The sequence below is a fragment of the Lissotriton helveticus genome, chromosome 7, assembly GCF_964261635.1.
Source record: "Lissotriton helveticus chromosome 7, aLisHel1.1, whole genome shotgun sequence".
NCBI lineage: Eukaryota > Metazoa > Chordata > Amphibia > Caudata > Salamandridae > Lissotriton > Lissotriton helveticus.
In genome coordinates, this window is record NC_136068.1 from 13,699,436 (window position 1) to 13,727,129 (window position 27,694).

General features: G+C 42.4%; 1 protein-coding gene across 1 annotated transcript in view; it reads right to left on the minus strand.

The window, feature by feature from the left end:
- LOC144767825 (uncharacterized) overlaps positions 1-27,694 on the minus strand; it is a 173,574-nt gene that overhangs the window by 135,205 nt on the left and 10,675 nt on the right. Inside the window, exons 2-3 of the mRNA XM_078651201.1 lie at positions 17,024-17,128; positions 2,272-2,637 (exon numbers count right to left, since the gene is read on the minus strand). Coding sequence (XP_078507327.1) covers positions 2,272-2,637; positions 17,024-17,128 — 471 coding nt within the window. The remainder of the gene's footprint in view (positions 1-2,271; positions 2,638-17,023; positions 17,129-27,694) is intronic.

Below are 27,694 nucleotides of genomic sequence, written 5' to 3' on the forward strand. Positions count from 1 at the left end.
ATGGCCATATGCAAATCAGTCTGACCCTGTGCCTCATGGGAACAGTCCAGCCCGAACTGCCAAGCCATGCCTGGGTTGAAATGGAGCGTTGTGCACTTGAAATAGTTCCTTTGAAGTCACCACTTGAACAAAGAATTTTTTTGTGGAGAAGTACAGATAATGTAAATCTGTTTTGGCCTTTCGCGAGCCCTCAGGAAGATGCCCAGTTGGCTACCAGCATCCTTTCTGAGAGTGGTTGTTCAAAGCCTGGCATTTTCCCTTGGCCTAGGAAGTCCACTTTCAGTTATTCAAACATTTCAGGTAATCTAAAATTCAGCAGGTTTGATCCTGTTGAGTATCCCTAAATATCAGACTGCCTCTTCTGCACTACCCATATTATTCCAGCTACTGATACAAAAGAGGATTCATTTCAAAGGGCTTTGCACGGTCCACTGTGCGAGGTACATACAGGTGACATGCATTCTTCACCAACTGGTCTGCCCACACCAACCCAAAAGCAAGCTAAAATCTAGTAACTTGAGTCTACACCCCATTCCTAAGGTGAAGAAAGCCAGGAGTGGTGGACGTTTGTTTGAATACCTAGTCCATTAGCTGAGGAATACCTACCCCTAATCCCTAGGCTGAACAACAACCTACTCAGTTTCAGGAAACTACTGCATCTATTTATTTAAGACTACGATAGAGACCCTGGAAGACCTACCAGTGCTGGGAAGCCTATTGGTTAGCCATGCTCTTAATAAATTCCTTTAATTGAATGGAATTGAATTGAGGCAGTATTATTTAGCATTTTGAAAGTGTGAGTGAGGAGTTTGAATTGTGCTTGTTCATGTATGGGGAGCCAGTTGAGCTCCTTCAGGTGTGGTGTGATATAAATGTGGTGCAGGAGGTTGAAGGTGATTCTGGCCACCAAGTTCTGAATAGTCTGCAACCTTCTGGTGAGTTTTTTGTTGAGCCTGTCGTGGAGGGCGTTCCCATAGAACTGCTTGCTTGTGACAAAGACATACATGTTGGTTTTCAGGGTGTTGATCGGGAGCCATTTGAAATCTTCCTCAGCATTTTCTAGGTATGGAAGTATGAGGTGGTGACGACGTTGACGTGGGTGGTCATGTTAAGTTTGCTGTTGATGACGATCTTTAGGTTCTTGACTTGAGTGATATGGGGGGGGTGAGTCCTAGCTCTGTTGCCCACCAAGTCAGCTCCCACTGTGAAGTGCTCTTCCTGACATGGCTGTGTTAGTTCACTGAACAAAAGACTGGCCTCTTACCCAGGCAGACCCTGTTATGTTATGTTATGTTAAAAAATATTTGTAAAGCGCAACGTTCACCGGATAGGTTTCTTGGCGCTGAGCTTAACTTGGCTCAACATTAACTAAACTATTATAGTTAATTAAGTTATTTATTTTTGGAATGCTGTCCGGTGTCCATGTAAACTTGATCTAGACAATGCAGGTATCCATCTGGGCACATTTCATCTGGTCGCCTGCAGCACTTCTTTGCAGCTCTCCATAGGAAACGACAACGAAACCCAACTCGAAAAGACACCTATGCACCCGGCTTCCCTGGGTGAGGTAACACGAGTACTTCAGTGCTCCCGTGGGTCTTGACTCTCAAAGTGTCCAGTGCTGAAGGGGTTTGTGCCTAGTCCACTCCTAAGTATCCTTATTCTTTAAAAATCTAATCTTGATTTTCTACATAGTAGTCAATGATGATTCGCGGCTGCGTTTAGACACTGCACACGTCCCCCGTGGGTCTCCTGTGTCCCTACCTTGGGTGGTTCCTGGTTGGCCCAGCAGTTCTACAGGCCCTAGGCCTTGTCTCTATGTTCACAGTGGTGCTTATACCACTTTCTTAGTATATGGTTTGTGAGGCCCCTAGGGCAAACCGTATACTGTGCTAAATTACTATGTGCTAATTAAGTAATTGTATTTTACTTTTGTCTCAAGCCTCAGAGAGAGACTAGAGGGGTGTGTTTAGAATAAATACATATATTTTATATATATATATATATACCTGGTGTGGTTCTCCTTTCATTTGATCATTCATGAGATTATGGACTGGTAAAACAAGCTGCTTTACATTCCTTCAAGAATTAGCCTGAAGGCTGCTCTCCACAGCTACCACTAGTATAGCTTTCTATATAGGTTGTCTTTAAACTTACCATCAATATGGGTCATTTGGACTGGTGCAAGGTGCCCACTAGTATAGTGGTAAGTTTATGCCAGGCCAACTTCTCACATGGTGGCAATGACCGGACAGTTGTGACCGACCTTACCGTGCACTCTGAGCTGTGCTGTGGCCGTCTGTAGCCCCCCCGGGGACAGGTTCATTTTCACGGTGTAGTTTCCGGTGTGATCCGTCTTCACATCTGTGATCCACAGAGACCCATCCGGGTGCATTGCCTCTCGGCCGGTGTATTGATGACCATAGAAAGGAGGATGTCTGCCAACGAGATCGATGATGATGCCATAGGCGCATGTCCTTCCATCCCTGTACCAGGTAACATATTCAAAACTTTCATCGTGCTGCACAGACAGGGTGACGGTGTCTCCCACCACCGCGGTCACCACATCTGGAGTGATTGACAGCTGCGCCGCTGTGCACTGGAACAATGACATCACCCAGACTGACGTCACCCAGGCTGAAAGAAAACACAGCAGCGAAATAACATTAGAGGTGTTGCAGCTGAATCTCAACAACAAGAGACACCAGACAAAGTTGACTGTAACTAGAGGAATAGATTACACAAAAGCATTACAATATCAGCGCAGAGCTACAATGTCCTTGAAGTCCTATACAAATTATTTTTAATAAATACGCAATTATCCAAACTCATTCTACATTCTACTGATAAAATATACATAGTTATTCCCCTAGTTAATTCCATGATCCAATGCCCTGATTACCATATAATACAAAATCTAAAAAAACTGTTTAATCAAGCTCCCATAAACTCAGCCTATGTCCCGCTCTCACAGACAGTGTGATGTAAACAAGGGTCTTATATCTTCACCCTTCTCACTGTTAACTCTGTAAGCTTGACCAGTCTCCAGAGTGTGATGTAAACACATGCCTTGTCTTTTTACCCTACTCCTTGTTAACTCAGTAACCTTGACCAGTCTCCAGAGTGTGATGTAAACATGTGTCTTGTCTCATCACCCTACTCCTTGTTAACTCAGTAACCTTGACAAGTCTCCAGAGTGTGATGTAAACACGTGCCTTGTCTCATCACCCTACTTGTTGTTAACTCAGTAACCTTGACCAGTCTCTAGAGTGTGATGTAAACACGTGTCTTGTCTCTTCATCCTACTCGTTGTCAACTCACTAACCTTGACCAGTCTCCAGAGTGTGATGTAAACAAGGGTCTTGTCTCTTCACCCTACTCGCTGTTTACTCAGTAACCTTGACCAGTCTCCAGAGTGTGATGTAAACAAGTGTCTTGTCTCTTCACCCTACTCCTTGTTAACTCAGTAACCTTGACCAGTCTCTAGAGTGTGATGTAAACACATGCCTTGTCTCTTCACCCTACTCCTTTTCAACTCACTAACCTTGACCAGTCTCCAGAGTGTGATGTAAACAGGGGTCTTGTCTCTTCACCCTACTCGCTGTTTACTCAGTAACCTTGACCAGTCTCCAGAGTGTGATGTAAACATGTGTCTTGTCTCATCACCCTACTCCTTGTTAACTCAGTAACCTTGACAAGTCTCCAGAGTGTGATGTAAACAAGGGTCTTGTCTTTTCAACCTACTCATTGTTAACTCATTAACCTTGAACAGTCTCTAGTGTGTGATGTAAACAAGGGTCTTGTCTATTCACCCTACTAGCTGTTAACTCAGTAACCTGGACCAGTCTACCATCCGCTGGCACGCGGATCTTTCTCCCCAAACCTGGGCAGCATCACTGACCCCGAGACCCCTAATGTCCATTACAAATGCTTCAGGATATAAACCCGATCAACCTTTACTTCTGGTCACAAACAAGGGGGTGACTCTCAAGTCAGCTGTCGGGTCACAGAAGTGGCCACACCTACTATGTAAGACGCCTCACAATAACAGCGGTCTACATCTCATTAATTCCCTCCTAGAAGCCGCCTCACTGGACTAGATCAATAAATCTGTGGGTTTGGAGATCCGAGGGTCTCTGGAACAGAGTGACCGGTCTGTAGGTTCTTACCACTTGTAGGGCAAATTCACTAAACTTTCACGAACTGCAGCGCACCAAGCAACGCTTCTGCGCTGCATGAAAGGGAGAGAGCGGAAATACGCACTATTTACAAAGATATGGATCATTCCTGCTCTCCCCTTGCACTGGTGCACGGTGTGCTGCTAGCACCAACGCAGGCACCCTTGCCAAATACTGCCTGCAGTACAGACAGGGTCGTTTTTGTGCAGGAAATTATAAATTCCTGCACAAAATTAAGGCATCAAGACATGTTCTCTTTCTATGTGCGCTGCAGAATGCAGCTCCTGTGGAAAGATAAAATAATGAGGAGAAATAAGGATGCTTCCCCTCGATACACTCCAATGTTCACACAAAAGAACCAGAAAAAAGGAGAAAACCCCTGCAATTAATTAAACCTGACTAAGTGTGAGAGGGCTGATCATCACCTACAGGGAAACAAAATAGGCGCTCCCCGCTCAAGTCTCAAACAATGCTAATCAATATTCTTCTCAAGAAAATTCCCATTTTACAGTTCAACACATACCCTCCCTGAGTGTCTGTCACCAAATGAATCAACAACTAACTTAAATTATCACTCATGCAATCAGTCACTCACGATTGCAATAGTTGAAGTTACCTCATCCAATCAAACATAAGCATGGGAACTTCAGGTATTGGGTATTCAGTCATCTATGATACAGGCAACACATTGAAATCTGGTATTGGCAGGCAGTCCTGCGCATAATAAATGATTTATGGGGCACCCGTTCTAGTACTAAGTGAAGCAAAAAAGGATAGTCATTAGGCAATAAGCATGCAATGGGTCAGGCATTGTCCCCGGTAACATGAAGGAACTGTGGAAGCTTCTTCAATGAACACTGGTCAGACTGCAATCTGGCAATATATATGTGACTAATAAAAGAAATGTGTGGCAGCATAAATCTGACACAAAAAAAGTAATGTTCCTTTGGCTATATTTTTTTTATGTGTTTATGCAAAGACAGAACTATATTCAACGAGAACATTTTATAAGTTCTATGGGGGTACCACTGGCATACCAGGTCCAGGAAGTATAGTTCGTCCTCAAACTCAGAAGGTTCACCCAGAAGTTGGTCAGGTAACACATTTGATTCAATTTCAGACAAATCATCCCCTTCCTCCTCCTGTGCTGCTGTTTCAGGAACAGTGTAATTGTGTGGTATAAAATGTTGATTCATTTTTATCATAGTCAAGCTCTCCACATTTTAAGGCAAGAGACTGCTCCTTCTCGCTATGACGATCACACCAACTGCACTGAACACAGGTTCAGCAGGCATACTGGAGACAGGACAAGCCAGATACTTTATTTCCAGCCTGTTGACCTCTGGCCATTGCCGCTTCTTCCCATACCAATACATCAAAGGATTTGATCCACGTAGACCCAATTTGGATCATCTAGATACTATTGCAACATCCTGTGGATCCCATTGGTGCTGCTACTTGCTCTACCTGTTTTTCCATCAGCTCTGTACTGGACCAGAGCCCTGCCAATTGAAAACAAAACAAGGCAGTGGTTGTTCCAGTCCTTCTTTTGCTATTGTTTCCGGTGTTCTGGTTGATGGTAGGCCTGGATGGTGAACTTCGCTCCGTTCGCGGATTTTGCAGAGTTTTCTGCACCCCACACTCCGTGGAGCTAGCGGAGTGCAGAAAACTCCTCTTCGTGATGTGCAGCAGAGTTTTTTCCCCGCTCGGGATTCCGAACAGTAAGTTTGCGAGCGCGAGCTGCCATCAGGTAGAATTTCTACCTGAGCGGCAGGAATACCAGCACAAACTGCAGTTCGCACTGCACTTTGCCACTCGCGGAACTTCGTGGAGTTTTTAATAACTTTGTGGAGTTCTGCGTAGCAAAACTACGTAAACTACACCCAGCCCTGGTTGATGGTGTTGTTGTCTGCTGTTAGAGAAGACTGCCCTCTCTGATAGATGAACGCGGCACCCCAGAACTGCAGGGTGGGACTTAAAGGTCCAACCCTTCTCCTTCCAAGTCTCCGGCATGGTCTACAATCCACCTCTTGTTTTTTAAAACATCCCCTTCAGAAAAAGGGATGAAAGTGGGCAGACTTTTTTTGTACAGTGCATCAAGTAGTGTGTCACATATATACTCTTTGGACTTGATGATGTCATGTTACAGTCTTATATTAGAAGCTTAGCACAGGACTAAGCTCTCAACCAAGGCATGTGCTTCAGTGTTTTCTTTCACACCTTCAGGGGTGAACCTAGATGCCTTCTTTACCTGGTCTTGTAGAAGATGTGGCAACAGGATAGCTTGGCCCATTGTACTGTCCTCCTTGCTAACTTTCCGTGTAAAAACCTCAAAAGGGAGTAGCATCAGTGTCAGACATTTGACTAGGTCCCATCTGTCCGCAACCATGGTCATAGCTTTCCCAACTACATCTCCTCCTCTTTGAATGACATAGTCATTTATCTGTTTGTACTGCTCAAACGAATGTTGCAGCATGTAAAAGGTAGTGTTCCAATGTGTTGGCACCTCATGTATCAGGGCTTCAACAAGTGGACTATTATTACACTGAATAATCCGCAGCTGCTTGTGGGATTTAAAAGAATGGCTGAAATGGTAGCATATTCTTATGCAGATGGTCAGTATGCTGCAGACTATGTCTCCCTTTTTGAGGAAGTCTTGCATCACCAGATTGATACAATGGGCCAAACACAGGACCCTGAAAGAGCCTCCGTCTGACATGGCCTTGGCTATGTTTCTCCAATTGTCTGTGGCATCAAATCGAATTCTAAGACCTCTGGGTCACAGCCATTCATAATCCTTGTTGTTAAATTCCTCCAAGATGTTTATAGCCGTATGTGATTTCTGCAGGGCAAGCATGGCCACTGTTCCATGCTGCCAAACTCTCTTAAAACTTTAACAGGGCCAAGATCTGAGTATATCTTTTGTTTTACCACTGCAAAAGAGCTCCAATGTGTGCAGTAGTGTACATGTAATCAGTCGCCTGACAGCTGGTCCACATTCCTGTTATTAGGTGCATGGTATGTACAACACTTTGCTGCAAAGCTTGTCCAACCCTCTGTAGCACATCGTGATGCAGCACTATAACAGTCACTTTGGCAAAATAGGTGCTACTTGGCACCTTCCATTTTGGGAAGATGGCTGCCACAAATTCTAAAAATCACACTCCTTCCACAAATGAAAAATGGAGGCGTCCAGAGCTAACACTTTTGCCAGCTTCCCATTGTACAAACGTGCTGTTGTATGGTTTCACTCATGGAGCCCCACTTGTCTAAACATCCCAATAACAGTAGCCTGGATTTGCTTCTTTTCTTGGAGCACTGACATGCGTATTTTGAGAAGTAGATGTTAATGGTAGACTCAATGTGCATCATGGTGGTGGGGCAGTCACTGTAGGCTGCGGTGTCTACATCATCTTACTCTGAATCTTCTTGTGCCATTGTGAAGTTGCTGAGGTGGGTGATTCTGTTGGTGCACTGCTGGGGACAGGGTTACTTGCATGGTTGGGCTTGTAGCTAATGTTCCCTGGCTCTCCCCACGACCACCTCCAGCAATTTCTTTTTAAAGTGCTCCTCCCACTTGATTGTGTGGTGTTTTTTCATATGTCATATGGTCTCTAGTACCTAGGGTCTATGGTCTTACAGGGGTGTAAACGTACATGCTAATTGGGTGTACCAATTTACATTTATATTTATATTTATTATAGGCCTAGTTAGCCTTCTATTTTCATGCTAGAGATCGGGAAACCAATGACCCTACAATAGGTACATCTTGCTATACAGAATGCTCAACCTCCTCTTCTGCCACAACCTCAGGAAGATCTTCTATTGCTGGATGTGGCTCTGCACATATGGCAGGTGGGGGGGTATAACTGTCTCGGGGGAAATAGTAATGGCAATCCTTAAAAAATGAATGTCGGACTGCTGGTTTGCAGCGGGCACCTGTGAGAGTCCGGGGGTGAATGGGAGGAAATGTTTAAAGAAAGCAAAAACGTTTTTTGAAATGCAAAAATTAAACAGAAATACCTGAAAAATAAAAAAAATAAGACATACATACATAAAAATCAAATACCCGTGTATTAGTGTATATTGGAAATCCCAAAGGGAGTAAAGGAGGTGCAGTGAAAAAATGAAAAAAATGCATAGAATATAAAACACTGTTCATAACGTATGCTCCAATGATCCTCAAGCATATTAATAAACTGATATCAGGGAAAAGTCAAACAAAATGAACAAAACAAAAAAAGGCATAGACCACTTTAACTACCTCCCTACACTATAGTTTGAAAACTGGAATAAAAAGGATTTTCACAGTGGTAGGCTGCTCAAAATGGCATCTGTGGTCAACCAATAACAACAAGCAGGGAGGTATAGCCGCAACAAAGAATACATACAGGCCTATCACAAAATCACACTGGCCTGCTACACAAAATGGTTGCTAGCCACATGGTCAAACTACAACAGCAAGCTAGGAGGCATGGCCCCAACCAAGAACACATATAGACCTATCGCAACAGTACACTGGCTGGCTACACAAAATGGTCGCTGGCCACAAGGGTCAAACAACAACAGCAAGAAAGGAGGCCTGGACCACAAAGAAGAATACATTCAGCATGAAATGGCCCTTGGCCACAATGCATGGTGAACAAAGACAAAGGGTGGCCTATGGCAAACACACACTCACAGTAGCCAGAAAAAGGAGGCATAATAAGACTGAAAAAAACACTACCTTCAATTCAGCCATGCCCAAAACAAAAATTAACTGATGTATACAAATTTAACAACACCACACATCCTCCAAAAGCAACAAAGGTTACCCCACTGATACATATGTTGCAGAAAAAAATTAAATACAAACAATTACCCCAGGATTCTAATTTAATCCTATGCCATCCCTGCCCTAAATTATGTATGAAAATAGCGTATACCACTCAAACAGTTGTTTCAAGCATCCATCACTAGTAGTGAGCCCACTGGTCAGATGGCCCAATTGAAGAGTAGGCTACATAATAAAGTAAATGAATATTGCAAATTTAACAAACATTATGAAAACGGTTCTGACTGTGCAACCTTTTTCCGTTGCAAAAGATGAAAAATTAAATGCAAAAAAATAACAAGGCCCATAATGAAAATGCAGTCCACTCACCAACAAAAAAATGTAAGATTGAATAAAACTACAAGCAAATACTTGTGCATACCCTCAATCCAAAAAAACAACATACTTATTCAATAGATTTTTAATGTAATTGGAATATCAGAAAAACAAAGGACCTGAATTAGTTTGAAGAGAACAGGTTTCTCTATCACAAAGGTGACAGGTATCCTGTCCACCAAAATATAAAACCTATAATATTCTATGTGGTTTATTTTTTGGCAGATGGGATATCAGTCACTGTTGGGACGGAGTAACCCATCCATTAAAATCTAAATCAGGCACAAAGTCCTTACATCCAATTGCAATATATGCAGCAGACAAAGAGAGTGATCCTTCCACCTTGAAATCAAAATGAATATGTACTAGGAGTTGGATAAAGCACTGGGAGGAGCCTGCTGGACAGGAACAAGAAGTTGGAGTTTCTGGGGCACTTCCCTCTTGTTGAAACAAAAAAAGTTAAACAAAAAATAGACTTCTCCCACTAAATAGAAGCCTGAACAGTCAGTTGGTGTAGAATATTAACTCAGAAACATCTTTTTAAGTAGATTTGACTGATTTACAATAAGAGACTCAGTTGCAGGTAAAGCTGTGGTCATCCATGATTGCCAGTATCAGAAAAATGACCCCGGAAGGTGACTTGACAGGAAGCCCCATTAGCGGCCGCCAAGTCTCTTTGCGCTTACCAGTGTGTTCCAAAACAAGTCTCCGGACGCCAATGGAACAAATCTGTCATGCTGCAGAGGGAGGAATTTAACGGGAACTCTGCATTACATGTGTAGTGCGGAGTTCCTGAATTTTGTCCACTCTGCAAGGGGAATGATTTTTCCCGCCCAGGCTTGATCTTTATCCTAAAACAGATATAGTTTACAGCATTCCACCAGTATACTTAATGCTTCAGGGTAAAAATAAAGTGTTTACCAACATGGGGAAATACACCTACAATCTTTTATTCTGTTCCATTCATCGGTCACACAACAGCAGACTAGTAAACAATCGACCAGCAAAAGCCAAATTTAAGGGCCCAATATCATAAACCACATTTGATTTTTCCTTTATTCCTTGCACAAATTTAAATGTTTTGAAATATTTAAAAAGAAGGAGAGTTATCATGTTCCACAAAAGATATTGTTTTACCTCACCTATGATCAGGTAATTAGTAACAAAATCTTAGCGAATGATCGCATGATGGTTATACGATCTAAAAGGACTAGAAGGAAAGGAGAACTCATGGTCAGAGCCTCAAAACTGAAGAACAACATTTTGTATTGTTTAGCCTAATGACTGGCATTGCAAATGTAATGTTAAATATGTAATGTAATTTAACTTATAAAGTGCAGTCTCCTGCCCTGGGGCGTCTTGGCGCTATCAAAGATCTCATTAGGCTAAGAAGGAAATTTGGTTGGAATAAGGCAGAAATGCAGAGAAAAAGACTTCTAGCCCTGATTGAAAAGCCGTGTTTTTAAGGCTTTTCTAAAGGAGAGCAAGGAGGCTTGATCGGAGCTTTCTTGCTGGAACTTACCATTTTAGTTTATTTTTAAAATGGTATGGCCCAAGTCCATGCAAAGATTTATAGGCCATGCAGAGAGCCTTGAAACTGCATCTTTGTTTGAATGGCAGCCAATGCAGTTTCCTAATTGCTCCTATTGCTGACTCATGCTTCGGAATCTTGCAGAGGAAGCGAGCTGCTGTGTTCTGCACTACCTGTAACCTCTTAACGAGTCCTACTGCAAGAGTGACGTCCATACTATTGCAGTAATCAATCCTCATAAGAATTCGTGCCATAGTCACCGTTTTGAGTAGTTCAGGGGCAAAAATGTTTCTAATAAAGTAAACCAGGAAGACCGGCTCCTAGATTGGCAACAGGTGAGTGAATTGTGGTGAATCACCTTGGGAAACTTGGCGATTTACCCTTATATTATGCATCTGGGATAAATTAATTAAATACGCAAAAAGAACCTACTGTAAAAATCTCCTATCCATCTTAACCGCATGCGCGCTAGCGGTTTTCCCGCTGTGCGCTACGTTTTTTTAAAAGCCGCGTTACATGACGAAGGGGTTAAAGCAACCCCATTAAAATGAAATACCTAAATAACTATTTGAGGAATCAAATAACCAACAAAAATAAATCATGAAGGAAAAGCTTGGTTACAACTAAAGCATTGTGGACCTTAATCAGACATGGAGCCAAGACATATTATTGACCAAATTATTACTTTATCTCAAATGATAGATAAGAAGATCACATAAAGGACCTTGATAGAATTAACATCTCAAGACCGAATTAAAGTTCGCCCCTCTTCAAACCAGTTTTCAAATTACTCAAGAGGAAATAATGAATCTTATTAAAAACACCCACTCCTCAAAAGCAGCAAGCCCAAATGGCATGCCAATTAACTTGGTCAAACTTAATTTACCCTCATGGAGTCATGTACTGACACACCTATTCTATAAAATAACATCAACTGGGTTTGGGCTTTCTTCATGGGAAGGGTCAATTATTCATTAAAAGAGCACAAAACAAGATCCAAAAATTACTGATTTACTGCTCTTCCGTATTTTAAAGACAAACGTTTTGCAAAATATTTACTAAATATTCTTACTATATGAACAATTAACATAATTTGATACCATTAATTCAAAGTGGCTTATGATCACATTGTTCAACTACACATAATATTTCCACTATGACTCTTCTCACAAAAAAACATTTAAAAAAATACCACATTATGGGGGATATGTACCAGGAAATGGCGGTGCGCGGCATTAGCCTCATTGGCTTAACACCCGCTCCGCCACTTCTGAAACCCATGTCTGCAGCATATTTACAAGAATGTGGTGCAGCCTTGCGTTTGCCCCTGCAATGGCGCTAAGTTTAGCAACTTAGTGCCAATGCAGTCATCCTTACACCATTATGTAAGGGTTTCTGCGTACAGCGGAGGATTGTTTATGTCTAGGAAGGTGTCCCTTCCTGCACATAAACAATCCTAAAATGCCGTTCTTTCACTTTGACATGTTCGAATGTGACAAAATGGCATTGTTTTTAAAGGTTTGTTTATGTACAAGAAGGGACAGCTTCCATGTAAACAAACCATGGCATTTTGCTTTTTCCATGTGTGCTGCACAAGATAGCACGCATTGAAAAAGCAAAAACGAGGAGAAATAATGCATTTCTCCTCGTTTTACTAACTGAAGACCAGGATTTAACTATTTTGGTGCTGCCTCCTATGCACACCACCCTTGTACATAGGGGGCAGCATCACAATGAATGGGTGTTTCGGTGGAACGCCCACCGCAACATCCACTGCCCACCCCTTTCACGCTAACCAAAGCATGAAAGGGGCCTTATGTACAAGGCAGTGATAAGCCATGTTAAGTGGCTTAACGCTGCCTTGTACATAAGGCGCAGTGCCTGTCGCCACCAAAACGTCGGTAAAAGTAACGTTGTGGTGGCGATAGGGGCTTGCACATATGCCCCTTTATGTCTGTTTTGTAGACTACACTTAACATGGCTTAAAGCTGCCTTGTACATAAGGCGCAGCACCTATCGCCACCAAAACATCGGTAAAAGTAATGTTGTGGTGGCGATAGGGGCTTGTACATATGCCCTTTTATGTCTGTTTTGTAGACTACACTTAACATGGCTTAAAGCTGCCTTGTACATAAGGCGCAGCGCCTATGGCCACCGAAACATCGGTAAAAGTAACGTTGTTATGGCGATAGAGGCTTGTACATATGCCCCTTTATGTCTGTTTTGTAGACTACACTACATTGCTTGACAAAATACGTAGAAAGCGCTAATGGAATAACCTTTTCAAATGGGGAATAGACCATTCTCTCCTGCACATTCTGATGGAGTAACATACTCATACTTGGTTGAAAATAGGACTAACATACAATAGCGTTTCGTCACGAAAGTTGTCAACCTTAATTGCTCTGAAACAGGGTTGTATTTTAGCACCAATCTTGTTTTCACAATACATTGCTGATCAATGTAAAAACTTAAATCATGGTTCAAACATTCGATAGAGTATAGGCCAGATCCTCAAAGGTAAACTGAGTCGAAAGTCTAACATTACGACTTTCGGTATTCACAAAGGACATTTATGAGTAGGAAAGTTAGACATGTTTCTCAGTTTAAATATAGTTTTGGTCTTAAGTTTAACTGAGACTGGACATTTGGTCTCAGTTAAACATAAGACCACAACTTAAGTTAAACTGAGACAAAAGCCTAACTTTACTAATTATAAATGCCACTTGTTGGTACCAAAATTTGAAAAGTTAGACTTTGCTGTCAGTGTAACTGTGTAAATTAAGCCCCTAAGTGTCTAGCTTTTGCTGATGATTTGGTAATCCTTTTATAAACTCCAAAAGGCTTACAATATCTACTAACTTAGTTAAACAAGACCAATTTAGCAAATGGGCTAAACTAACTATTCAATGACCAGATAATGACATTGAGAGGATCACTAAATGTATAAGATTCACCCAAGGAAGTTGTTAATCCGTGCGACTATGTTGGAAGGTACATTGACAACAATTTATCTTAGATCAATCACAGATCACCAGAAAAGAAAAGAATTCTTAACAACAACATCTGTAATGAGGTTTGCAAAACCGTATTGAGGTACAGCAATTGGCTCATCATTAAAAGCATTAGGAATGAAAATGACACCTTTGCTGCTCTAAGCTTCCTTTGTATTCACTATGAATAGCAATGTCATGAGGAAACAATCTGCATGCTTGATATCAAGAGACTTTTAAAAGCTTGTGGCATCTACTTGACGTAGCATATTAAGATTGGAACTTAACATAAAACTCCTACACAAAACTCAGACTGCTGCAAAAATGAAATACTTTTGAGATTGTGTCATAGCAAAACCATATTTAAAATATCTAATTCGTATAGAACTAAAAATATATTCATACCAAACTATGGAATTAAAGCTAACATCCATAAGTAAGGCAACTGAAAAATTCAATCTACCTTCAACAGAAACTCTGGCTAAAATGAGCCGTGCTATGCAGAAAGACCTACTAAGAAAAACTACCTTCAAAGCAGCAGAGAAAATGACCTTGCTTCCTTGACGAACCACAGACACAGAGATTTGGTGTATGAATCGTATTCTTCAGTGAATCAAGAACACATTGAATCACATCTACAAGGTGCATTAACAAAGAAATACTTTAGATTTAGATTACTTTACATGCCAATATTTGAGTTTGAGAGAATATGGATCTGAAACTGAAAGATAAGAGTGCTTGCCATCTGTGTAGTTATAAAGTTAAAATGCTTAATCATGTAGTTTGAATTTGTGCAAAATTGTTAATATTAAGGAAACTTTATTTACATCAGACAGATGAGGGAGGCCATCAGATACTGTTTTACAAGCATATACTATATTTCTATTGACAGCTTAATAACATTTTAGACTTAGCTTATCAAATGCTCAAAAATATGGTTAGACTAATTTAACACTTTTAAAGGTGTATAACATTGAGGTTGTTTTTATAAATGTGTATGATTTTTTTTATTTTTTATTTATAGCTTCACAGCAGCAATATTACATAAATCCTTCTATAATTCATAAACCATTGATACATAAAAGTAAACAGACACATAAAGGCAGCTTAGATCAATAATCATCAATCAAAAAGCAGAGGAAGAGGAAGAGAAAAAGAAAACTAACAAATATTTTCTGAAACTCAATTCATTCCATTTTTTAAATTAACCCTCATAATAATCACGAAAAACTCCACATATATTTATACCCATCAGTCGCTTCCTAGGACCTTTAACCAAAAATAAACCCCATTCCAGTTTATATAAATTATACATTTTTGCTCGCCAGAGCTCAAATGCCGGCGGCTTTTCCTGCAACCATTCTGCTGCAATACACAGGCGGGCTACCGTCATTGAAAAAAAATATATATATCGATATTGATGCAATCCATTCGTAAAACTATTTATGGTAGTCGTCCCCAATAACATCATAGCAGGAGTGATGATCAGAGGCAGGTTTATAACCAAGGACAAAAACTTTTCTATATCTGCAATAAATCTATGCAGTTTGTTGCATCTAAAAAAAATATGAACGCTGTCCGCGTCGTCTTCCCTACATCGAAAGCATTTCCCGTCGTACCCACCCCCCCATTTAGCCATCTGTGCAGGGGTATAATATAAATCAAATAAGGTCTTAAAGAATTGAACTTTCAAATTTGCTGACATTAGTGTTTCTCTAGACATAACAAGAAGATCTTCAATCACAATATCTGTTTCTCCCAGCGCTGCAGACCATTTAGACCTAAATTTTTCAAGATCATCTGGCCTGTCCACAAGCAACAGTTGATATAGGGCTCCAATTTTAACCTGACTTCTAATCCCTTCTACCACAGCATTAGATCACATATCAACATTAGTACGAACTAAAACATCACAAATTTGCAAAAATTTTAAAAAATGAGTTTTGGGAAAGCCAAACTGAGTAGTTCATTCATCAAATGATTTACATATCCCAGTATCAGAATACATATCGCCTAAACATCTAACCCCCTTCCTCTTCCAACTTTGCGAGATATTATCCCCAAATATTCCTGGTAAGAGCCTAAAAGCATTAAAAGGAGTATAATATAAGATCTTCCCCATTACATTCAATTTAGAAGTCAATTTCCACACTTTAAATGCACTATTCAAGACTTTAAATCATGTACGTTTAAAGTAACTACCACCCAGTTCTATAAATAAACACTGTTTTGCAATTGTGCCTAGTAAGATTTCAAAAATTGTTGGAGCAGTGGCACTATTAGCAGCAGTCTCCCCCGTAATTAACAACCGCATTTTCAAAAGAAAGCATGTAACAAAGTAAAGTAGAAAATCAGGTACAGCCAAGCCCCCCCTATCAGGAGGCAAAGTCATGAATCTCATCGCCCGTCTACGTCTCCCCGGGCTCCATATAAATTTCCCACAGATTGATTGTAAGTGCTGTAATCTCGACTTGGGTATTTCCAAGGGTATTGAACGGACTAGGTAAAGGACCTTAGGAAGTACATTCATTTTAACAATATTACAGCGTCCAATAATTGTAAAATACAATCGATCCCACCTGTCCAAAGAAGCTTTAACTTGATGGACAAGCAGATTCCAATTAACATCCATAAGTTCGGACATAGAAGCTCGGATTTGTATCCCCAAATAGGTCACCTCTTTTACAACTCGCCCATCCTGTCATGATACACTATCAGAGCATAGAATTTGCATTTTTGACTCGTTAAGTTTATAGCCCTTAGTCCTACCAAATTCTTTAGCTAAGCACTCAGGGGCAGATTAATGAAGGCCTTGCGCCGCGTCACTTTTTCCCATGTTAAAAATGACGCACCGGCGGCGCAAGGCCTTCATAAATCTGCCCCTCCATCTCTATAATCGCAAGAGAAGGATTCTCTGTGACTACCGCTATATCGTCTGCATAAGCGAAAACAGAGAAACAATAGTCAAAAAACCAAAACGGAGGAATGGATGCATTATAAGACAGTTGTTCTATAAAAGGATTAATATATAAGGCAAACAAAAGAGGGGAGCAAGCTCACCCCTGCCGAGTTCCTCTGGTTATGCTCAAAGCATCCGATAGCATTCCCATTACCGATATCTTAGCCGTAGGAGCCTTATATAGCGTCTGTAATGCTACAATGAATTTCTTACCAAACCCAGTTTTATCCATCAGTCGCCACATATAATCCCATTGGATGCGATCGAGCGCTTTCTCTGCATCCAGTAAAATCAGCACTAGATCCCTTTTTCCTGTCCCTGCAATATCAAACAATGTTATTACTTTAATCACATGGTCCACCGTACCCCGTTTTGGAATAAAACCATGTTGATGTCGTGATACCAGAGGTGTAATGACTTTAGCCAATCGATTGGCCAAGATTTTAGAGTAAATTTTATTATCGCTATTCAATAAAGAAATTGGGCGATATGATCCTACTAAATCTGGAGATTTACACTTCTTACAAAATACTGCGATCGTAGCGTCTGACCAAGATTTAGGAGGGTATCCTAGCTGTGCCAGCTGAAATGCTTGCAACATTCCATCTTTAACTATATTAAAAAACACCCTATAAACTTCCACCGGAATCCTGTCTGGCCCTGCCGCTTTCTCTAGCGCCAAGCTTTTAACTGCGGTTTCTAATTCGACCATAGAGATCGGGGAATCCAATTGCTCCACAAGACTGGAATCTATCTGTTTCAAGCCCTCTTCAAAGATCACTCTCTGATCCCCCTCCGATCTCAACTGCTGAGTATACAAATCAGAGTAAAACTGTTGAAAAATTGAAAGAATCTGATGAGGATCAGAGTGCAACACCCCATTCGAGTCCCTCAATGCCTGAAAATATCGAGCCGATTCCTTCATTCGCAGTCGTACAGCAAACGGTTTTCCAATAGTTTCCGCAAATTCATGACTTTGCCGCTTAAAGATCAGATATTTTCAGGCATTCTCAGCGCTTTATAACCCAAGGACATTAGCTCGATCCTTAGCAACCCTATTCTCTAGGTCAGAAATATCATTCCTACCTAAGGCGATCCCCCTAGTTAGAGAGCCTTCTGCCTCTATCAGTGCCTCATAATGAGGCACTGATAGAGGCAGAAGGCTCTCTAACTAGGGGGATTGCCTTAGGTAGGCCTTGCCAACTCCACTTTGAGTTTCTTTTGCTGCCATAAACTAAAACTAAGACATTCCCCACGAAAACAAGCTTTAAATGTATCCCAAACTGTACTAACAGATGCTGTCCCATTATTATTTCCAAAAAAGCCCTTAATCCAGTTACCCATATAGTCCTTAAATTCGCCATTTACACATAGTTTCCGATCAAATGTAAAGTTATTGCGTTTAGGTCTCCTCCTGGATAAGGCCAAATCAAGAACGATTGGAGCATGATCCGAAGAGATCCTTGGATATACATGAATTGATGCACCCACCAATAGAGAGGCCGATGAAAAAAGTAGTCTAATCTTACCAATTTTTGTGTGGGTGCGAATAAAACGTAAAGCCGCTATCATGTTCCCTCATTTTGCCCCACACATCCACCAGTCCTAGATCACTAACTAAGGGGCCCATTATGATTGCGGATAATCCGCATCCTCCGGGCCGGCGGAAGCCACCGCCGGGCCAGAGGATGCGGATTATCCGCTGCGGACTGAAGAAATACCCCCCGTCAGATTAGGATGGCGGGGGGATATTGTTTCAGTCCACAGCTTTTCCGCCACGGTCGCCTTCCGACCGCGGCGGAAAAGCTCTAACATGTCTGGCGGTGTCTATCAGACACCGCCAGGCATACTAGGATGTCTGCGGTACTATGCCTTTCCACTGCGGCATTTCCGCCGTGGAAAGGCATACGGACTTTTGTTTGGGGGCCAATTGCGGCCCCCCAGGGGTGAAGGGGGGGTGGGGGTTGCACATGGGGGTACCTATGGTACCCCCCTGCCTTTGCCTGCACGAAGCGGCAGGCACCACGCAGTGCCTGCCGCTTCATGCATGCAAAGGTAAACATGCATTTTTTAACCTTGCGGCGGGTGCTGGCGGTCACATCCTAATTGCCATGGAGGGACCGCTGCTGCCCATGCGGATGGTCCGCCATCATAATAGGGCCCTAAATTATAAAGTGCTTTAAAAACTTTGGGCTTTCGTTCAATGTATTTATCAGGGCCATCCTGTAAGGCTTGATTAGCCAAATTTATATTTAAATCACCACAGACAAGCACTGGTTGCGGCCATGTAGCTAATTCAGCATTTAATTCAACTAAGACCCCTGCATCATCAACATTGGATCCATAGATGGTACAGAGCGTAATCTTGTGACCTTCAAAGCCACATGCTACTACAGAGGTCTTCAAACTTTTGTAGGTTGAGCCCCCCCAGTTGAATTTTTTTAGATGTTGGGCCCCCCCAAAACCTGACAGAAATTTCTGGAATCTGGTACACTACATAATCGACTGCCACGTGCATATCACGGGCCATATTCGCAAATAATGTTTAACACAATAAGAGTGTTTAGTAAATTGCAGGTTTGTGAATGGGTGTGGTGAAATGACAGAGACTTATTACACAGCTCAAAACACAACTTTCCAAGATAAAATGTGCGCAAATTCTTTTTACTAGGATGCTTTGTTTTACACATGACCTAGATTACTAATAACACCACCAACATAAATGTGTGGACCCGTTTTGATCTAAAATTGCATGAAACTAAAACATTTCTCTGCAAATAGTAATAGACTCTCTCACATCAATCACATTAAAAAGAAATGAAACAAAACAGTATTAACAAGAATCTGTTTAAGAAGTATTCCAGGCCATCAGGGCAAAAACAGAGCTGCCTCTATCAAGCGAACCCCTGAAAGGCTGGATTGCAGTGCATGTAAATATGTCCTTTTGTAATTTAGGACGAAAACCTTGATGGGGCACGACATGCCCATACTTGTGTACAGGGGCGCAACTAGACACGGACTTCGGGGGGGCTAACACGCCCATCCAGGGCTGGCCCTAGCATTGGTCGCACATAGTGCAACGATCTGTTTTGGCGCCCCTCCCCCATTTCCTCCTTCTCCATGAATTTCCTCACTACCACTCACCAACAATGCACCCCATCTCTCTATAGCACCTTTCTGGCAAACATTTCATTTTTTATAGTGCTACTCATAATTTACCCACACTCAGTTCTTTGATCTGAATGGTACACATTCTTTGTAGTAGGCACATTAAACCTCTGCGCTGTATGAGTGCATGGTGATCAGAGTGAGTGCGTGGTGATCAGAGTGAGTGCAGGGTGAATGGTGTGAGTGCATGGTGATCAGTGTGAGTGCATGGTGATCATTGTGAGTGCATTGTGATCAGTGTGAGTGCATTGTGATCACCGTGAGTGCATTGTGATCAGTGTGAGTGCATTGTGATCGCTGTGAGTGCAGGGTGAATGGTGTGAGTGCATGGTGATATCAGTGTGAGTGCATTGTGATCGCTGTGAGTGCAGGGTGAATGGTGTGAGTGCATGGTGATCAGTGTGAGTGCATTGTGATCAGTGTGAGTGCATTGTGATCGCTGTGAGTGCAGGGTGAGTGGTGTGAGTGCATGGTGATCAGTGTGAATGCATTGTGATCGCTGTGAGTGCAGGGTGAATGGTGTGAGTGCATGGTGATCAGTGGGAATGCATTGTGATCACTGTGAGTGCAGGGTGAGAGGGTGAATGGTGTGAGTGCATGGTGATCAGTGTGAGTGCATTGTGATCAGTGTGAGTGCATTGTGATCGCTTTGAGTGCAGGGTGAATGGTGTGAGTGCATGGTGATCAGTGTGAATGCATTGTGATCGCTGTGAGTGCAGGGTGAATGGTGTGAGTGCATGGTGATCAGTGGGAATGCATTGTGATCACTGTGAGTGCAGGGTGAGAGGGTGAATGGTGTGAGTGCATGGTGATCAGTGTGAGTGCATTGTGATCAGTGTGAGTGCATTGTGATCGCTGTGAGTGCAGGGTGAATGGTGTGAGTGCATGGTGATCAGTGTGAATGCATTGTGATCGCTTTGAGTACAGGGTGAATGGTGTGAGTACATGGTGATCAGTGTGAGTGCATTGTGATCACTGTGAGTGCAGGGTGAGAGGGTGAATGGTGTGAGTGCATGGTGATCATGAAAGTGAAGGGCGAGAATGAGGAGTGAGTTGTCTGAATGCAGGGTGCATTCCCAGACACTTGAGCTAACACAGCAGGTTATTGACAGCAGAGTAGGGTTTCAGATATGTTAAACTATTGCTATTATGGCATTAACCAGGGATCAGGGTGGAGGAAATGAATGTGCTGATCTTGCAACAAACTTCCAGTTTTATGGTTAGGGTTGCCAGCTCATTGTTTATTTTTGTACCAACAGGGCCATCAAAATAGTCACCTAAAGCTGCATTGTCAGCACTTCTCTGTGCATACTTTGAACAGCACATATAAATAGTAGCACTTTTTATTGTGTTTTAGGGCTGCCTGAATGGTCCATGACTGATAATAAAATGGAACAAAGACAGAAAAGTCATATTACTAATGTACACATATTTATTTATAAGTATATTTGGTGTCAAGACAAGCAATTTGCAGGCTCTTTAAAAAACACATGGCTAGCTGGCATTTTTCTTTTGGTAACTTGAAGCCCTGTGGGCGTTGCAGCGCCTGCCTGTGTAAATTTAAAAGAAACTTTGTCTCCTTCTGCTAACAGCTTCCTCTCGGGCGGGGTTAAACTGGTAGAGCTGAAATGCTTCAGCTGCTTTGGGAGGCAGGATGTCTCCTTTGCTAAAACTGAAAGCAAGGAACAGAGGTAATTTCAGCTGCAGTGGGAGGCAAGGAGTCTCCTTTGCTATGAAATCAAACGCAAAGGAACAGGACTGTCTGTTGATTTGTTTTCGTTTTTTAGCAGAGACCCTTCCTCCCACTGCAGCTGAAGCAGCCCAGCTCTGCCAATCAACCCCCTCCTGGGAAGGTTAACTGTTCGCTCTATACATGACAAAAGCGCAAGTCGTGCCTTATCTATTTCCCCTCCCTCCCCCCTCCTCCAGCTCTCAGTTACCGGAGCTCACAAATAAACATTTGAAAGGGGTGAAGACTTGCACGCCTCGGGACAGTAAAAAGACTCTGAAAGGGAAGATGCTAGTGTGGAGTGGGCGCCCCCCCCCTGAGATGGTGTTGCGCCCCCCTGGGGGGGGGGCGGGCCCCACAGATTGAAGAACTCTGCTCTACTATAACCCACCGCCCATTTTTATCCGTTAATTTGCGATCAGCAGTTACAAAATTTCATCTAGCAAAAATAGCTACACCTCGAAACATGCTAGTTTGGCCAGATGTGGCAATTAAAGAAAATGCCAATTCACTCAGAATACCCCTCTTAGCCCATGGATATGGGTTTCCGGTATACATACAAAGTCTGGCCGAATGTGTCGTAGTTCTGCAGCCACCTTATGTCACTTTAACACATTATTAAGACCAGACACATTCAGCGAGTGTATGATTATTTTAGTTGTAACGTTTTTATTGAACTCTGTGTGACTACACAATAAATGCATTTACTTCTGTTGGTGCCTAAACCTCTTCAGAGGAGACCAAGGACCTGGTTTAGTCCTTATCATGCTAGCATTCAGGGTACCAAGGGGTATGATCAAGTAAGCACTGAACAATGCACAGTGAGCAGCAGGTACTGCCCGCTGTGCAGTTAGCGTGTGCACTGGCCTATGTGCAGTGCATGACACGCAGTGTGTAGTGCACAATAAATATTTAGCAATGAACAATCAGTGGTGCATGATAAGCTATTTATAGTGAACAATCAACAGTGTGCATTGCCAGGCTAGGGTGGGCAGTGCATAGTGAGTAACATGAAACAAACAGTTCACAATGAGCAGTGTGCAGTGTGCAGGGTGGATGGGGTACTGAGCTCTGCAAAGTTCACACTGCAGCTTGCAGCGTGCTTGGCCGGCTGCACACTGAGTAGTGTGCAGTGAGCAGTGGGCACTGCCTGGTGCAAGTCACGCAGGTATACAGCGACCAGTAAGCAATGTGTGCACCGAGCAGTGAGACATTTGTGCTGCATACGTCCATACAGTGAACAATATGCAGTGAGTGTGAAGCTGTGTGTCACGCATGTTGCACACGGGTTAGTGAGCAGTGCACTGAAGGCACTGAGCAGTGACTGGTGCACACTAACCTGCAGAGTGCAGTGAGAAGTTAGTATAGAGCAGTGAACATTGTGCAGAGTCACTGTTAGTGCAAAAGATATGAATGCGTGTACTCTACTCCAGCCTTGGAGTAAGTCTAGCACCACACAAACCACTCTCAATTAACAAACTTTAATCACTTTCCTTTTTATTTCCCTTAGGGAGGAATCCACCACAGTGACGAAGTTCTCTGTGTGTGAATAGTTACCAGCACTAACTTTAAACTTGGAAATTAGACTCAGCCCCCTGGCTTTCTAAAGTTTAAATATGTACATGGTGAATAGTCAAAAGCAGTACATGTAGGAGTAAATATGTATGTGTAGGTTTCACACATGTAAATGTATCTTTGTGGATAGACCCCCCTGTGTTTAGTGCACCTGTACTATGCTTTGCTCACACACTTCAGAAGGCCCCTTCTGAGTCCAGAGAAGAACTTTTAATAAACAGAAATAAACTCTTCCAAATGGGCAACATTGTGGCCGCCATTGTTTCACTCAGAAGGAAATCCACAAACAGGACAGAGAACTATGAGCAGCGCTCTGATCACCGCTGGAGGAAAATGGGACTCTGAAAAGGCAAGTTTTAATGTATTTACAGTCTAAACCCACTGCTGATCCTTGTCACTGAAATTCGATTTCATTAGAAACTTTGTGTGACATTTATCATCTTCAGTCTGCTGCCGGACCCCTCCGGGCTTTTAATTTTCTGAAACTTCTGATTTGCAAACCATTAACCCTGAATTAGGTGGTAAAATTGTGTGAAACCTGAAGTTTGAAAAGTTATGACAGCTTTGATATTTATGCTTTTCTGATTAAAGTCCTCATTATGAGTTGCCTTGAAAATTGTAACTCATACACAATTGAATATTTGTGCAAGGAGCCCCTTTAGAAAGTGTTGAAATATATACTGCTCTTGGTAATTACCAGGACTGATAAGGAATGTACCCTGAATGAATTTCAGCAGCTAAACAGGTGAACCTGCTATTAATAATGATCTCTTTGACAGTGGCCAGTGACTCAGGCCTGTCCATGACTGGGCTGGGACTTGGTGCAGGTGTGGGGATGGCACTTTCTTAGAATAAAGGCACTTTGAAGTTCTCCAGAACAAATATAGACAGAGAGAGGACCCACTCAATCCTGGATCACTGTGATGGGCTGCAAGCTTTTAGGGCACGTTCCCATCACAAGATGGCTGACTCCAGTGTCTCCAACATAGATTGACCATTTGAAAAGCAGAATAAACTTTTTAAAATCTGTTGCTCTTTGTAAACAGAAGAAACATTCCCCCTCTGATAAAACACTTCTGAAAAGCTTGGTGAATGGAACTTGTCTGGGGCTGTTCTCTTCTCTAGAAGACACCTGTATACGTTTGTCAATGTGACCTTTTAGTTTATATTTGGGATTTCTCACTGCAGGGTGTAAGACAGGAGGGGGCTGGACTTTGAGCCAACCTGGTAAACAGTATCAAGCAAGCCTCTGATGCTGCACTGTACATAGGCACGAGCATAGGCTCCAGTGGTGCAGGCGGTGCAGTGGCACCAGTGCCCACAGTCCTGTGGGGCCCCCTGAGCACTGATTATTGCTGCAGTTCACAGTTCAAACAGAGGCCTGGGGACAGAAACAAACACTGACCTGGCAAACGCTATCACAAGCCCCTAATACTCCACAGTCCCCGCCGAAGGATGGGAAGTGAGCCTGGCGGGCATTGCTAGGAATATTTGAGAGTCAGTTTCTGCTGCCCCGGTCATCCTTCGACCTGTAGAAGGGACACTACAATGGCACAGGTGAGGCAGCTCCTGTGGGCCACCATCCTGTAGGACTCCTTAGCTGCAGTGAACCCCCAGAGTCCTATTAAAGATCTGCAGGGAGATGTATTTCCAGGTGCAGCCTGGCAGTGCACCCCACATCCACTCCCATCCCCGAAGGCTCCCCCAAAGATGGAGGTCAGCCCTCACCCTGCTGCAGTGACCAGCACCACAGGGGAACATGTATGTGTCAATGCATGTATTTGGTATTTCCGAGCGCGAGCCTAGCCAAAAGGTAGCGGCGCTCTGTACAGGGTCAAAGACAAGTCTAAAGTCAACAAGAGATGGGAGAGCTGGTCCCAGGGAGGAGAGGACAGGAGGTTTCACCATGAGCTGTGAGCACAGGAACTACAGGCACCGGTCTACAGGCACCGGTCTACAGGCACCGGTCATAGAGTCTCACTGTCCCTTGCCTCACCTGTGTGGATCCAGCCCCAGCGACCAGGAACTCGTCCACCCGGCCTCCAGCTCTTCAGGGAATTCACCATTGTGCTTCAAAGTTTAGATGGAAGAAGAGCTCAGTGTCCTCACTCCCCTGTCTGCTGAGACAGCACTGCTGAGCCTGACACAATCCAATCCTTTTAAAGTCCTATTTGCAGTGAGAGTGTCTCTCTCACCCTGTGTACTCCCCTGTCTGCAGAGACAGGGCTCCTGAGCCTTTCACAATCTGATCCTTTCCTGTGTGGTGAGAGTGCCTGCTCTTGCCCTGCTCCAGACAGTCTCCTCCAGCACTCTGCGGCAGGGATGCCTCCTCCCCTCTCACCAGCTGTCAAAACCAGGGATCTGTGGTTAGAGTTGGTCACTTTTCTAAGAAAAACCTCAGTGTGGGTTAATTTCACAATCAAAGTCAGTTCCTCTTCTCTGGCAGGAAAAAGTCACCAGGTCTTTGGTTATAGTTTTAACGTTGCAGGCCTGCTACATCACACAGGACATGGAGACTCAAAAGGCCAGATCCAGAAAAATTATGCATTGAGTTTGCATCACTTTTCCAACACAGACCTGAAGCAAAATCCAGCTTAGTCTTCACAAACCAATTCAAATGGTGATTTGTGTTGGTTTGTAACCAAAAGTAATGCTACCCAATGCTCTGCCTTGCATTACTCTGCTTTAAGGAAGCTTTGACCGAATGGTTCATGGCCATTCCTGTCCATCCAACCATGGATTTTGATGCAAGCCCATATCTATGATGATTTATAGACATGTATTTGGCCAAAATCAGAGTTGGCGTGGCCAACATGTGCACAAAGATGGCCTCATCTAACTGGAGCTTTGGTGGTTGCAGTTGTCTTGCACCTTATCTCTTAAGCCCAACACATATCAGGGAGGGTGCGCACCGACGGTGGGCTGCCGTGGCGGACACTGAGGCCCCACCAGGAGCGCTCTGCAGCTTATAACAGCAGGGTGGCGACTCAGAGCTTCAACGCGTGTGGCCTCAGGAACCGAGCTAAGCTCCCCATTGGCTAATCTTCTGCCATGAGTCTGCATTCAGGATATTGATGCAAAGACTTGTAGACACGGACTTGACCAAAATCCAGCACCTCTTCAACTTGATGCAGCAAGGAGAGATTTCATTTCTGGAACACACATACAAATACGATTATGTACATGTTATAACTTTTTCTATAACTATAATTTTGTTCAATACTTTAAAAATTAACAAAACAAAATTTAGGGACAGACTGTAAGGTATATAGTGTATTGGGTGGGGAAGTGTATTAATACTCAGGTATACATTTTACTACCTGAGTATTAAGGTTTGAACATTATTTTATAGGTTTTTTATTAGTATATTTATTAAAGGAATTTTAAAAACATATTGGTGGCTAAGTTTATTGTAAGGATAGTCTATAGTAAGAAACTGTTTTTCATTGCTGTTTTAACCACTTTTCCATCCGATGCAGGCTATTTTCATATAAGCACATCAGGACGTTTGTATTTTTACAACTTAGGTTTAACAAAATTTGGAAACAAATCATGGTTACAACTTTTTAAAACCTATTTGAAATAAAAACAATGTTGACATTTTTTTGCTTTGTGGCTTTTATTGTTTTCTGACTTTAGAAGACAAAGACCATGGCTTCTGGATGGATTGCTGCAGGATTTGTGTAATCTCAGAAATTAGATTATTTTTAATAACTGATTTTTGGTGAAATTTATTTTTGGATTATATTTAGCTTTTCTGACGAGTACCAAATATTAGGACAAGGTTTTTTTTTTTTTTTTTTAAATGAGTATAGTATTTTTTGTGGATTTGGGTTAAACTTGTTGGATTCTAGGACTGCTCAAGACTCCTGGCAACAGGTTTTATGAAATATCACCAAGAGTTGAAGAAGGAAGACAACTACAGGTAGGAACACAAACTATTGTTAAAACATTTTTCAATAATACAATTTGAATTTGAAAATTTTGTTCGAACAGGCGAGTAATTTTAGAGGGTATTAGTTCATGTTAGTAGTGCAAATTTATGCAATATTGTCTAGGTAGTTTAAGCTTCAATAGAAAGGAAATCTATGGATTTTTACCAAACATTTCTTAGTTTTATTTGGATGTATGAGGGTTCAGACTACCAGAAAACGAATGTGTAATTCTCATTTCCTGGAAGCTTTGCTTTTTGTCCAAATTTCCAGGAAATGCTGAAGGTTAGAGTGATATTGTCAAATAGGCCTATTGAATGAATTGTGCCTTCCATCTATGGCATTGTTTGTTTGTACACCTTCCTCTAAACAGGTCAAGTAACAGTTCCACCAGCCAATGGGAAACCTTGGCTTCCTCCTGTGACCCGACCTGCATAGATGGCCAATCTAAGTGATACCGAAGTAATTTACGAGTGGAGC